Raw genomic sequence first — 15662 nt, 5'->3', positions numbered from 1 at the left:
GACATGTGAACAAAGACATCTGCTACATGTGGTCCTCCAGAATGTTGAATATTTTTGATCTGGGTATTTGAGATGCTCAACATTCAGACTGCTTTACTGGTATGAGTAATACTGGATGACACAGTGCTTGCAATGTTTTGATTATGTGTCAATATAGAAGCATACATTGCTTTCCATGGCAAAGCTATTAATAGCCTGGAATAGCTAGCTGAGAAAAAATGTTGAGAATGACTAATTAGGATCTGTGCATATGCCAAAGGCTCCTAACAATGAAGTGAAAGCCTGAAAGGTATTAGACAAACCACAGAAACTAAAGACCTGAACAGGTTTTTTTTGTATGGCCCAAAGGACAAAATTATGCATTCATTAAGCACTTGGTTTCATTAAGATAAACATCTCTACAGATAATGAAAGCATTGTCTAAAATTTGTGATTGATGTATCACTTGAGATTCTCATATACTTTGTTATTTATAAAGAATTAATGCTTGTTATGATGTGGTTTATGATGAAGGGCAAATTAAATACATAATTTAGATTTCTTCTTGGTGGCATTAAATGTTCATATTGTCATTGCATTTTTCAGCCTACAAATACTTGAGTAATCTATTATCATAGGTTTCTGATCTTAAGGCTATACTGGAAAGGTATTGTGATAACAGTTTATTTCCAGTTTGGGCTCTGAACAAGAATCAAAGGTTAGTGCATGGTAAGTTTGAATCTGTAGATCTCAGCTAGAATGAGGCTGATGTCAGATTTGTGTCAATTTGGAAAATTTAATTTAAAAATGTTTCTGATCTGGTAAAATGTTTCAGATGTAAATTTATAGTATTTAACTACCAGTTGACTTGAAGGAGGGTAATAGAATGTACTGTAATTATAGTCTCTTGAAGTGCTTCTCTTGGAAAGATATTGATGATATTTTTATTATAAACATCCATAAAAAAAAACCCACAAACCCCTATCCTTTATATATATATATATATATATATATAAACACCCTTGATTTCGCATGGAGTTTTGGTTTTGTTTTAGACTGAATTTTATTGTAAACTGAAGGAATGTAAAATGCATTTATTAATATATTTTCAATGTTTGTACATTGCATTACATTACATTTCATCTGGGCACACTGATGGTGTTCATTTCCCCTGGCTAGGCTCTAGGTGCTGAAAGACCTGCTGGGATTCATGTGTTTGCAGTACTTCTTCATGCTCATCTTGCTGGCAGAGCTATCAGGATGCGCCACTTCCACAATGGCGAGGAGCAGAAGCTGCTTGCTTATGATGATGAGTTTGACTTCAACTTCCAGGAATTTCAGTATCTGAAAGAAGAAAGAACCATCATGCCAGTACGATGCTCTTAATACTTTCCCTGAAATTATTTAAGAGATCGCGTGCCTAACACTGATTCAGATTTAGGATTAATTTTGCTACAGAAATTCTTATCATAGAATCATAGAGATAGGACAAGGGGTCTTAAAACTGAAGGTAGATTTAGATTAGATATTAGGAAGAGGTTCTTTGCTAGAACTGGTGGTGAGACACTGGCATGGGTTGCCCAGAGAAGTTGTGGGTGCCCCATCCCTGGCAGTGTTCAAGGCCAGGCTGGATGGGGCTTTGAGCAACCTGGTCTAGTGGAAGGTGTCACTGTCCATGGCAGGGGGGCTGGAACAAGATGTACTTTAAGGTCCCTTCTAACCCAAACCAGTCTATGATTCTAGTATTCTGTGATTATACAAAATCAGATTATATAATCACACATGTACCTGGTTGTGCCATCTTTGAGCATGCAGGCAGCTGAAGAATGGGAATGCCACTCCGTGGCTTTACAGAGCTGTTGGAACCAAGTAGCACATCCTGAGTATTTGCACACAGCAAGTATCCAGCCTTGCAGACATGTCTACAAATCAGCCAAGTCTTCTGTTTGTTTCACCTTTTTATTTGTTGTTGGGAGTAAAACTCCATGCTCATGTTTCATGTGAAGTTTCACTCGTAAACAAAACCATTTGGTTGAAGAAATCATGCAATTCCATCTGCTGTTTTTGTGAGAATAATATAACTTTCAGAAAAATCCCAACTAGAACTACATCATAAAGCAGTAGCTAGCCACAGGTATTGCATGAAAAGAGTCTGTATATTCTTGGATGAGTCACTCATTTAGAAATTATTCACTCATCTTTGGTTAGTTCCTATCAGCATCTGGTTTTGAAGCTTTGGCCTAAGGACACAAAGTTACGGGCTGCAAAGACTGGCTGCTCCAGATATGGCCAGCAGAGCAACTGGAGATATGCATGTCCTGGTTCATGTAGACAAGCCCATTATCTGATGGAATTGGTTAGATGCAAAATATCAAACAATTAGATTACAACTGGATTTTGTTTACAATTGTAGCTAGTAAGGGAAAGGGAGCCCAAAAGACCTTTGCAACAACTGAACTTCAAGTATGGTCAGGAGCCCCATGGTCTAAACTTCAGGCTTCATTTCAAGGCCCTTTCTCTCTTACAACTCTTCTCTCACACTGGGAAACTTTGATATCTGTCCTTTGAAAGGAAGAAGCTAAAATTCTAACTTTCTCATTTAATTTGTACAGCAAAACCTGATGTTCAGGTGCAGCATTTACTCTTTGAAGTCAAACTTCTTGTACTCCGCAGGGACTTCAAAGGCAAACTAGTGTTACCTCCTCCAGGAAAGAAGTCTTAAAGGGTTTAGGAAGATGGCTGGCAGAAGATGACAGGTTTGCAGAAAAAGCCTGTAATATTTTTAGGAAAATCCATGCAGATTATAGAGAAAGGCCTCTTAAAATTCAAGAACAAAAGGGAGTAGACAGCAGAAAAACTAAAAGAGGCATTTGATAACATCAGCAACTTAAAAAAGACAGCTCAAGTAGAAGCTGGAATTTTTCTCTGAAGTAAGCCTTTTTCATGCTTTTTATTGTTTTCATCTTATGCAAAACTTACGGTATAGCTTTACACACATTTTGTGGTGTAATTTGGACCACGGTCTAATCAATTAACTAATAATATTAAAAAATTACATATAAGTTCTTTTTGTTCTCTCCTTCTGCAAGCTCTTCCAAGGGTGTATCCATCTTTTAGCTTGTAGAGTCCAGGTTATTTGTTTTGTCATGTACTAGCACTCTCTTCTGCATTTGGCAGCAAAAGATCTAATCTCCCTAAGGAAAACTTTCAGTGAATGTTATCCAGTCTGTAAGCCATGAAAGCGAGAGACCTCACTGGTGGGTACCAGTATATTCCCACTGGGAGCAGTGAAGCTGTGCAAATTCATGCTGCTTCAGAAACCTCTGTCTCCACTTGGGCAACATGAGGCTGATGCGCCTTCTTCCAGCAGCGACAGTTAGTGCTAGCATTGATCTGGCAATGGGACAGTCCACAGGAAATGAGAAATTCTCAGCCTTTGAAGGGTGATATGATTTTTTTCACATAAGAATAATACAATGGGCAACGAAGGAAGATGATGATACAAAAGAATGAACCAAAGTAAATAAATCTCTGTCATCCTTGGGATATGAAGTTGCTCAGAGATATCAGATCTTTGACATCTGGCTGTGTTCTTCAATATTTTATTTTCCACTTGATTATTATAATGATTTTGAGATTTATTTTTGATTAAGTACAGGGAAAAGAGGTACTACCAAACTGTAGATCAGTTTGTCAAGACAGCAAAAAGTTAATTGTATGTACTTGAGAAGGTGAGTATTCAGCCTTTCCCATACATACTTGTCAATGTTGTGAAGTCTATGACTGCCACTCCTCTATTCCCAGGCTTGCCAGATAAATAGTTGTTATTGTGATGTGGAAAAACTTATTTTCCTCATTTGGCAAGTATTTCTATTGTAGTTGGCAAGATAAATTGGCCTGAGGAAAGCTATACAAAGTAGCACGGGATGAATTTTTGAGCAAGAATCATGTGTATACATTGTCTACATATATAATTTTCCTGAAAATAGTATTATAACTGGGCACTTCCATTGCTATTAAAAAACCCAAAACAAAACAGACAAGACTTTTAATAAATCTCTGTTTAAATACATGGGGGAATTCCTGAGGATCTGGGATAATATGAATGTTAAGTACCAGGGCCTTACTATATGTCAATTACCTAATGCTTTGCTTTTTCAAGAAGTCATATACGCTGCTCTGATCTTTATTTCTGCTGTCATCTGTGGTTACCTGAAACTGGTTTTTATAAACTTCATTAATAAATCTTGTGTTTTAGGGGGATAACTTAATCACAGAATGTCACTACAGTACTGTGGACAGAATTCGCATGACGTGGGTAAGAAAAGATTTCATAGATCAAAATAAGCACACAGATACTGTTGGGAACTAAAATATTTTCATAAAATGTTATTAAAAAGTATGAACTTACTTGCTAACACCTGTGCTCAAATAATTATGTATTAACTTTCCTTTCATAGATCCTTAGGTTTTAAAGTCGTCAGAACTGTTACGATCATAGTCCGATCTCTTTCTTGCACAAGGCATTCATATGACTGTATTATAAAAATACGAAAGCCAGCTCATAGAGAATCTTTAAAAATCAGACTTCTCTAGTATAGGGAGTGCTTTCTTCATGACATGTATTAACATTCAAATTCTGTTTATTCAAGAATTATTTTTATGATATTGTTATGCATTTTCCCCCAAGTTGTAATTGCCAGTTCTTACATATTTATTTTTAGTCATGCCACAGTCAAGGCAAGACCAGTTGCTTTTGTGCCTAACAGAATGCAGGCAGAATGCAGGTCCTTCAAGCTGGGAGGAGGAGGCTGGCACAGTTCTATTTCTCATGAGATATGTTTTCTAGCTGCACGCCGTAGACAGCACAGGAGAAGTCTGTGCTATACCTGTGCAGCCTTGCAGCCGAGGCACGAGGAGCAGCCATGATGCCCTGGGTGCATGTCCTTTGCTGCGGACCAAGGCAGAGCCATGCACAGGGGGTGAGCATCCCTTTTGGGATCAAAAGGGTCCAGCTCAGGTTTGCCACATGATAGCACCTGGTCTCCCAGATGCAAGATTTTAGGGTAGCAAAGGCCAGGCACCAGCCATTGAAATGTGGCCATTTGGTTTTGGAGGTGAAGCAAATTCAGTTGCTGGGACATGATCTGAACTGTGCCAGCTGGCTACAAAAGCAGAGAGTGATGCCAGATCCACTCTGTTTATGGGGGGGATGTAGCTGCTGGCATCCAACCTTTGGCAGGGGCTGATCCTGCTTCCTCTGGAGGGCTGGATCCAAACCTCCAGGAGGTGAGATCTAAGAGATTTCTGTTTGGAAAGGAAAAGCTGCTTCTGGCATACAGAGAATACAGAGATACCTCTCCCTGAATCACAGCTTGCATGTAGGTGCATGCTCTAGATATATAAAGAGAAGCAAAGGAGTGAAAACAGAGGCTTTTGAGTTTTTGTTCTGCTTTCCTGTGTGGTGACCACACAGACCCTTGGTTCAGGTGCTTTGTCTTCTCCTTTCCTATTCTCGAGGTTCTGTAAGATTTGTGGAACTGTGCCCACACACGATTTAGGAATGTGCAGCTCATAGTCTTCCCATATTTGCCAAGATTGATTTCAAATTAGTTGTTTTCCCATGGCTCTCAATGGAACACTGTTTAACGGTCTGTTTCTTCTAAAAATCTTACCCTAATTAATTATTTATTGTTAGTGCTCATTTGTTCTTGAGTCAACATTATATGTTAAATAACTGCTTTCTTACTTTATCTGTATATGTACATAGAAGGATAGTCCGTATAGATATATTTCTATCCCAGCCTCTATTTCACCAGACAAAGCACATTTAATTTCTTGTTTGAACAGGCTAATTATCTTACCAGATTTTTCCTAGATCAGCTCCATTTTGAAGGCCTTTTGCTGAAGCCTGGTAATATAAGTACATTGGAGATAGCTGAAATTAAAACTCACCTTCTCAGATAGTACTCTTCAATATAATAGGAGGCTTATTTTGTTGCTAGTTGTACTTTCTGGTACCTTTTAAGCTGGGAAAATACTGCTTGAGCTTGCAGTGTATTTTGTAATTAATTATGTAATAACTTCTTGCTGCTTGATAACCTAATGTGCAAGATAAACATGTTGAATTAGGCCTCCTGATACACATTTTATTAACATATAAATGCTAATCAGTGCTTTTATCTGTGGGATTCCAGTGCTATCTTGATTAAAAGAAAAATCCATTTTCAGGGTGGTCTGAGCACCAGGAATGAAATGTGCCTATCATATCTGCTCTATTACCCAAGAATCAACCTCACCCGATGTGCAAGTATTCCAGATATAATGGAACAGCTCCAGTTCATTGGTGTTAAGGAAATCTACAGACCAGTCAGGCAAGTAAAGTGTTTATGAGTATATGTATATGTAGCTCCCCTGTTTCTGTCTGTGAGATTACAGGGTCATTTTTAGACACCCTTTATTTCTTTCTGTTAGTGCAGCACATTGCAGGGTCACTCATGCCACTTCTTTTTGGTCAATATGCTGTGCTGCTACTTATTTCTCCTGCAAAATTATTTTGCATCTTTTATTTTATTTTTTTTTTTACTAAAAAGCAGTTTCTTATTTTAAAGAAATAATATTTCTCACAACATTTTTTTTTCACCACAACCATCTGTAAAAAACTATCAATGTCTTATCAATTTTTCAAAACTATCAATTTATTAAAACATGTCAGTGTTTCACACACATATAGAGATAATTTTGAGAAGGGAGTTTGGGAGCATGGGTATTTAATTACCCTGGGTAGGTTTGTTGTCAATAATTAGAATCATAGAATCCATAGAATCAAAGAATCATAGAATAGTTAGGGTTGGAAAGGACCTTAAGATCGTCTAGTTCCAACCCCCCTGCCATGGGCAGGGGCTCCTCACACTAAACCATGTCACCCAAGGCTCTGTCCGACCTGGCCTTGAATACAACCAGAGATGTTCAAGACAACTTGCCTGGGCAACCCATTCCAGTGTGTCACCACCCTGACAGTGAAGAACTTCTTCCTTATATCCAATCTAAACTTCCCCTGTTTAAGTTTTAACCCATTACCCCTTGTCCTATCACTACAGTCCCTAATGAAGAGTCCATCCCCAGCATCCCTATAGGCCCCTTTCAGATACTGTAAGGCTGCTATGAGGTCTCCATGCAGCCTTTTCTCCAGGCTGAACATCCCCAGGTTTATCAGCCTGTCTTCATATGGGGGGTGCTCCAGTCCCCTGATCATCCTCGTGGCCCTCCTCTGGACTTGTTCCAACAGTTCCATATCCTTTTTATGTTGAGGACACCAGAACTGCACACAATACTCCAGGTGAGGTCTCACAAGAGCAGAGTAGAGGGTCAGGATCACCTCCTTCGACCTGCTGGTCATGCTCCTTTTGATGCAGCCCAGGATACAGTTGGCTTTCTGGGCTGCAAGCACACACTGAAGCTGGCTCATGTTCATTTTCTCATTGACCAACACCCCCAAGTCCTTCTCCACAGGGCTGCTCTGAATCTTTTCTCTGCCCAACCTGTAGCTGTGCCTGGGATTGCTCCGACCCAGGTGCAGGACCTTGCACTTGTCATGGTTAAACTTCATGAGGTTGGTGCAACCAGATCCTAGAACTCTTGCTCACATAAAAAGCTTAATACTGTCCTGGTGACACTGACAAAAATGCACAAAAGGGGAAGAAGCTGTAAGTTAGAAAGGAAATGGAGGCATTGAGAAAATATTAAATTGTTCATAGTAAAAGATGAATGGTAAGTAAGCACTGTGATGGGGAGAAATGAAAGCATGGAGGCTTTGGAAGAATAACAAATCAGAGGATGATATGTAAAGTAAGTGGAGAGTAAACCATAGAAGCCAAGAGGAAGAAAAGAGCTTTTTACATGAGCTGTTGGCTGCAGGGGTTTTCAGTTCTGTGCAAAGACACTGAGTCTTGGACTCCTACTGTTTAGGAAAGCAGGACACTGCACATTTTTGAGATATAAATCCATGTCAGAAAGAAAAAGCTGGAGTTCATTCACGAATTTTTCTTTCTAATAAAATAATCCACAAAAATGTGAATATTGGCTCACTACTCAGCTCAAAAGGAGTAATATAATTTTGCAGTAACATCTGTCTACTATAGTGCTCCACAACTATTAAATATCCCCTCTGTGGAGGGGACTGGGTGCTGTTGCCATTTAGGCAACTCAGGATCTTGTAATAACCACCATGAAGGTCCATGCAATTCAGCTGACATCTGGCTGATGGGGTAAACTATAGGTTACTGAATGTTAAACAAGGTTTTACAGTTTCTTCAGTAAGTTATTAGAAGTCTCACTGTCCTTGGCAAAAGCAAAATGCTTTGAGCACATTGCTGGATCTTGCTTTTCTGTCCTTTAATATCAGTGGTATGATCTGCACAATGATATTGCTCACTGAGTGTAAGAGTGGTTTGTAGAATATAACATAAAATATAAATTTTGGTAGGGGATGAAAGGAAGCCCTCTGTGGACAGGATAAATGTGTGTAAATATATAAAAAACAATACATAGTGTATTCAGTTTTTTTAGTATTCCTTACAATGCTTAAAATCAAAGCACCTCAACAGCAGATCAGCAGTGGGAGTGACTGTAAAAAAAGAAAAGTGAGAATAGTCTAAGAAAGGAAGTTCCCAAATGAATGAAATGGAGAAAAAAATCCAACATCAGAAAGTAGAATGCATTATTAGTGGTGAAAGGTAATTATATTTTTATTTGTGCTAAACTGAGAGTAAGATTTTAAAATGAAATGGATAGACTAATAGTGTGTCGTCATATTTCCATTTTAAAACTTGCCTTTTCTTATACAGTTTATCTTAACAAAACCGTATAAAAGTATTACTGTGAAGTAATTTGACATGGCAGGCTTACTGGTATTAGTTCTGAAATTTATATTCAAGACAGAAGAGTCTGAAGAAAGTCATCATGACATCAATGTCTACTTCATTTTCCACATTATTGCTATTTACAATCTCTTTTAATACAGAGAGAACATAGTTTCTAAATTAGTCCTAGCTAAAAGAGTCTTTCTGAGCTTAGGAAGAAAATATTCTAACAAATGTATGCTCTCTTGAGTGTTCATTCATGATAACTGTACTTAACAAAAAAATGCACATTTGGCCTGGGGAAATAAAGATGTTTTGAATAGAGTAAGTATGCAGACTGTCTGCCACAAATGGAATAGTAATTAGAAGAGATTATTAATGCCTCTAGTATTTATGACCTAATCCACAATTCTTGTTTCATTAAGCTCTGTCAGCCTAAGGATATGTGACCTGATACTCATCTCTCTTGTGTCAGTCTTACACTGGAATTGCTTCACTGACTCCTCTAATGTCTCTCTTGACTTACACATGAAGGCAAACTGAAAGCAGGATCAAGGCACAGTGGGTTACTTTAAAAGTATTTTATTTTTCTCACTCTGGTGGCACAGACAGTGGTATAAATCATGAAAGGCTGAGATGAAAGCGATTGGGCCACAATAGTGTAAAATAGGTGCTTGATTAAAATTATGTCCTTTGTGCCTAGATGTTGAGTAGAGCAAAACGTTGGCATAGGCAGCGCTTTACCTGATGCAAGTGAGAGACAGCCTACTGCATAATACAGATCTGTCTAAAGTGCTTTGAAAAGAAAACTCACGCTCCAACCAAACTATTAATTAGGTTATTCAGATAAATTTTTAGCTACTTTCATCCTTCCACTAGCTGTTCTGAATTTTCTGTTTTTAAAAAGTTGACCTGTCTACCATGCTGTTTCCATTCATCCCAGTAGAGTCAAATAAGGAGAAAGGTAGAACAACGGAAAAGGTTTTCTTTAGCTGTTTTATTTATTTGATTTTTATTTTCCTTTGTATTTATTTTTGAGCTTTCTTTACTAAATGAAAGACAAGAAATCTCATTCATTCCCTTTCCACATCTTTGGCTGGTGGGCAATGGGATTGGCCCCACTTGTTCTTGGGGAGGGTTCCCACATGTGGGCAGATAGTCAGATCTCTCACAGCAGAGCAGCAGGTCTCTGTCCACAACACCAGTAATTTATTTGATCTTTTGGCACTACTGTCAGCTGATGCATGTTAGAGCAACTCCTGTGCTGGGCTGAGTTTTGACCTATTACGTGAGTTATGACCAGAGCTTGGCAGAGCCATGTGGAAGCAGCTTTCTAATGGCAAATGTTTCTTTGCAACACTGCCTGCCAAGCCTAGTAGAGGGTGTGGCTTTTTTGTTTTGGTTGGAGTCTTTCTGAGAAATTACAAGAGAAGATCTGTTTTGTGTTGCCTGTGTGTTCCGTTTGTAGATCAGAGAAGAGCAATGTAATTATTTTTCTTAACTTAAAATCCTTAATTTCTAAAAGCACCTGGTAGCAAGTCCTAAACTGCTGACAACCTTTTGTAAATCTGTTCAAATACATGAAACTGCATCAGTTATCTGTAGCAGAGAACTTGGCTGAGAATGAGTGAGGCATAATATACATATTAACAGTACGTTTGTTTTTCTGAGTAGATTTTTTCCTTCATCATTACAACTTGATGGTATTTATCTGTTTAAAAAAAAATCTATTTATTTTTCTTTAGGACTTGGCCTTTCATTATCAAGAGCCCTAAGCAATATAAAAACCTGTCTTTTATGGATGCAATGAACAAATTCAAATGGTCCAGATCAGAGGGTGTCTCCTATAATGAGCTTGTGCTTAAACTACCAGTGAATGTGAGATGTTCAAAAACGGATAATGCAGAATGGTCGGTAAGTCTAACTGTTAAAAAGGAGGCAACAATACCATGAAATAAATGTGATTTACTGTGCTTCACCATGTATCAGTAAGTAAAAAGTGGTTACTGACAGCCTATGTAACTATTCACCAGTTTTGGTTAAGCTTCTTAACCTTTGCAACTACTGGCCAGTGCAACTGCTTAGCCACTCTTTCACTAATTATTTTCAGAGGACAAGTTAAGATGATGAAAAACACACAGAAATTTTATCAAGAGGGAATAGGCTTTGGGTTTTTTTTAATGGTACACTTTCTGGAAAATGTTGTTCCCTTTTATCTTGCAGGATGAAGGAACAATACTTAAAACTTAAAAAATGTAATCAAAGAATGAGCTCACTGGAACTGGGAGTGCTTAGCTCTTCCTTTTGTTCATAGTTTCCTATTTCAAATGACTGGGGCGTATTAATCAAAGCTAAGATTAGGACTTTTTCCTTTCCCTTCCCCTATTAGTGACATTACATAAAATTGGCCATTCTCATCAAAATCAAGAACAGATTCATAGTGTCAACCAGTGAGTTGTTAGCAGAAGGAAAAACCTAAAGCAGAGGAAGTGAGTTGAAAATACCTTAATCCTTATTTAGAGATGGCCCCTCAATCAGTTTTAGCTTTGTGTTATGTTTGCTAAGATTAGGACAATATTTAGATGTTTTTTTCTGCAATGCAGGATAATTGCAACATAGAAAAATAAATCAAAAACAAAGCAAGCACATGTTGTACAAGTGGGCATTCAGACTTCCAAAAATGTTTGTCCCAGGAGTTCACTTTTTGCAGAGCTTCTTTTCTCTAGCATGTAAGGAGTACATTTAGGAAAAGCATAGGCAAATACATTTAGGAAAGGCACATCCAAATCTCTCTAATTTCCTGTCAAAAACCATGACAAGCAAGCAGTTATGTCCAGCTGCATAAAAATTGCACTGAGTTCTAAGGGAATAGTAAAAAATAATATGTTGAAATATGACGCATGACTGCTATGGGTCACCTTGTGTTACACTGGACCAGATGACCTCCAGAGATTCCTTCCAACCTCAACCATTCTGTGATTCTGTGAAATCATGTGTAATGATTAGCTACCTTGCACAGGCAAGTGTAAGCTTTCTATATACAAATGAACATGCTCAAATATCATCTAACACCTCTATAGTACTGTAACACTGTAAACTTCCATTTTTATCTGTGAGAAAGATGAAAACAAAACCCAAACGAACTGAACAATCCCACAAAGCAAAATAAGGTCATACCAATCAAACTACACAAGCCTAACCTTGCTTTGCGGGTGGGGACACCAGTGTGTACAGGTGTTCCTGAGCTGAGAACAATGGATGTGCACATTGGCTGATTCAGCATGCAATATATTAATATTTTTACTGAATTTGATATCTCCACAGCAAAAGTCACAACCTGAGTACAAAACTATCAATTGATTCTCATGCAAGCGAACAACTTGTTAGAAAGCAAAGTACAGATTTCTGATTTTATGAGACAAATTTGTGACATTTTTTATTATTTTAATTGCAGATCCAAGGCATGACAGCTTTACCCCCTGAAATAGAAAGACCATACAAAACAGAACCAGTTATATGCAGCTCATCTTCCTGTTTACACTGCAGTTTATTCCTAACTCTGTTGTTTGTTGTACATGTCACAGCCAGTGCCATAGGAAACATTGGGCCATTTGTATAATATTTTTATTCATTTGTGTTCTGTATGCCATGCAAGTTCTGATGTGTTTGCACTGTTGCTATAGTAGATTTATTTTTTTACATATTAATAAACTAAATTTGCCAGTACAAAATAAAACGTGTATTCCTCTGAAAACTGGGGGGAGGTGTTGGTTTTCAATGTAAAGTATGTGTAAAACACAATAAGTACACTGGCACATTGCATATTGAAATGTTCTCCTGTACTATTTGTTACACTTTGTCCTGGCTCTTTCACGTGGTGTTTTCAAAATCTACTGTGTATATGGGTAAAATTAATAAACTAAAAGCAACTTAGTTAACCACATTCAACTTGATATGTGCTGTATTATTTTGTCTTTGTTCTTAACATCTGCATCATATGAAATTGTTGTTGTATGGGCAGGTCTTGTGAACAGATATTTGGGCATGTCTGACTGACATGTGCCATGAAGCTACAGGAAGATTTCATTCAGGGAGGACATTTCTGGAAGCAAGACACTGTGAACCATCTCAATTCCTGAAAGGAGCAGGCTCTGTGGGTGTGAAAGGGATGAAAATGCAGGCAGAACCCCAGATCTCCCCATAGTGATTCCTGTATAAGTCTTTCAGTTTGGCAGGGTTTTCTTTTCTCCAGTCCCTGACAATTCGGTGTGTCTCTTTCATCTTAAGGTATTTGTAGAATGAGTAAAGTTTTGTCCAGAGATAGGCACACCTTTGCTAGATTTGATCTGGATAGCAGTAGCAATAAAAATCTCTTTGCAGCCAGACTCTGGCATGCATGGGAAAACAGAGTATGAGCCTGCCAGGAGCTATTGTTAGCACATGCCGAGCATCAAGATGGGCCATGCTGTTGATTAAGAGATTATCTTTGTGTCTCATGTGTACACTTTTTTCTTTCTTTCTTTGGAAATCTGCAACATTTTTACTCAGATGGTACTGAGCAGGGAGGATTCCCAAAAGATACCTCATGTATTGCTCCCCCACAAAATTATTAATGCAGTAGAAAAGGACTTTGAACATTCAAAACCCCCCTTCTTTTCATAGCCATACTGCAGCTACAGTAAATTACAATTTTTCCACAGTGCTATGTGATCTTTACTGGTGTGTGTCTGTAAAAATAGGTTGTTTTGGATGTAGAGAATGCTTCCCTTCAACACCTGCACTACAACTAGCCTCTGTAGACTTGATTACATACAGACTTCGTTATGTACACTTTATGTCACTGAGCACAATCTTGTGCAGTGTGTGGAGTCCAGAGCAGATCAAGGAAATTCATGGCAGTCCTGAGGAGAAGGACTTGGGGGTGTTGGTCAGTGAGAAAATGAACATGAGCCAGCAGTGTGTGCTCGCAGCCCAGAAAGCCAACCGTATTCTGGGCTGCATCAAAAGAAGCGTGACCAGCAGGTCAAAGGAGGTGATCCTGCCCCTGTACTATGCTCTTGTGAGACCTCACCTGGAGTATTGTGTGCAGTTCTGGTGTCCCCAACATAAAAAGGACATGGAACTGTTGGAACAAGTCCAGAGGAGGGCCACGAGGATGATCAGGGGACTGGAGCACCTCCCATATGAAGACAGGCTGATAAATCTGGGGCTGTTCAGCCTGGAGAATGCTGCATGGAGACCTCATAGCAGCCTTACAGTATCTGAAAGGGGCCTACAGAGATGCTGGTGAGGGACTCTTCATTAGGGACTGTAGTGATAGGACAAGGGGTAATGGGTTGAAAGTTAAACAGGGGAAGTTTAGACTGGATATAAGGAAGAAATTCTTTACTGTGAAGGTGGTGAGGTACTGGAATGGGTTGTGCCCAAGGAGGCTGTGAATGCTCTATCCCTGGCAGTGTTCAAGCCCAGGTTGGATGAAGCCTTGGGTGCTATGGTTTAGTGTGAGGTGTCCCTGCCCATGGCAGGGGGGTTGGAACAAGATGATCTTGAGGTCCTTTCCAACCCTAACTATACTATGATTCTAAAAACCTGACTGAGCTGAGATAAGCAGGTTTTCTAAACACTTATTCACTGACAGTGTCACCTTCCTGTGCAGTTACATCTCTGAATGAGGGCAAGTTGTTCTGATACAAAGAAACACCACATAAGAAAGCAAATAAGGAAATGATTTAGGAACTGTCTACCCTGCATTTGAAAAGTAAGAAGGAAAGCATCACAAAGCTGGTAAGACACCTTTGTGGGCAGCCAGCCAACATGACAATGTGTGTGATAATCGACACAGAAGAGAGGCACTGAGGCAGATAATGCCTCAAATAGAGATGAGATAATTAATCAAGTATAGATTAATTTTCTAGGAACTATAACAATCTCATTACAAATTTTATGCTGTGAAGATAGAGGATCACAGGGCCTGCTAAACCCTCCTGATGCTGTAGTGTGCACTTAGGGCAAGATCAACTCCCACCAAATCCTGGGAAATTTTTTTGCTGTTGTTGGCCAGTTGCTTGCTCTGAATATACCCGGACAGAAGTGTGTTCTGCTGTCCTTCCTACTGGTGCTGGATAAGGTAAGGAAAAGTTGTATGTCAAATAGCATATGGATTGGTTTGGGTCAAACCCCTGAATTTTGAATAAAGAAATGTAATCATTTATGTATCTGCTTCCTGCCAACAGAAGAACTATGGGTTTCTATTTCATGTTCCTGAATAGAAGTTGTTGCAAAATGGAAATCAAATAACAGTAACAGTGAACTATAGGGAGAAAAATGTTCTGAGTCATTATTTGTACATATCTTTTCTGAACATAAAAAGGTAGGGCATCCACAAGCTAAGATTTCACAGAGTCCAGGGTATATTTCATTGTAAAAGCAGTCAGCAGGAACCTTAGCTTTTCTTTTAAACTTATCCTTAAAGTGAGCATGTTCTGACAGCTGTTTGTCAGGGAGCAAGGGGAAAAATAATTTGGAATGAAATGAGAAAAGAGCATTTGTGTTGGACAGGGGAGCCCTTCCACACTCAATACTGTCTCATTTACTAATAGGCATGAGCTACTGGTATCAGTCCTGTGTTGGCTTGGTCTGCCACAGAGATAAAGCAGATCTAGGGTATTTTTGCGTTCACTTGGCTGTTCTTTGACTTGATTCAGTTTCTTATCTAAGGGGATTTCCTTTCCATGGGCACTCATTCTAAGAGTATGTGAACAGATGGCTGTTTGTTGTTGCCATCCAGTGTGCCACAAGACGATATAAAGCACAGCCAGTTCA

At 38.8% G+C, this 15662-nt stretch overlaps 1 protein-coding gene across 3 annotated transcripts in view; it reads left to right on the top strand.

Moving 5' to 3' along the window:
• The window catches only part of MOXD1 (monooxygenase DBH like 1), a 58676-nt gene extending 45893 nt beyond the window's left edge, over positions 1-12783 (top strand). For 2 of the 3 annotated variants that reach the window (XM_031054037.2, XM_031054036.2), the window contains exons 8-12: positions 1159-1350; positions 4238-4297; positions 6211-6353; positions 10586-10754; positions 12295-12588. In XM_031054037.2, coding sequence (XP_030909897.2) covers positions 1159-1350; positions 4238-4297; positions 6211-6353; positions 10586-10754; positions 12295-12459 — 729 coding nt within the window. In that variant the 3' untranslated portion in view covers positions 12460-12588. Of the gene's footprint in view, positions 1-1158; positions 1351-4237; positions 4298-6210; positions 6354-10585; positions 10755-12294 lie in introns of all 3 variants that reach the window. The other variant, XM_031054034.2, reaches the window with a different exon arrangement.
• Positions 12784-15662: the final 2879 nt, after the last annotated feature.

The sequence above is a fragment of the Melopsittacus undulatus genome, chromosome 3 (genome assembly GCF_012275295.1).
Source record: "Melopsittacus undulatus isolate bMelUnd1 chromosome 3, bMelUnd1.mat.Z, whole genome shotgun sequence".
Taxonomy (NCBI): Eukaryota; Metazoa; Chordata; class Aves; order Psittaciformes; family Psittaculidae; genus Melopsittacus; species Melopsittacus undulatus.
This window is presented reverse-complemented; position numbering and strand designations above follow the sequence as displayed.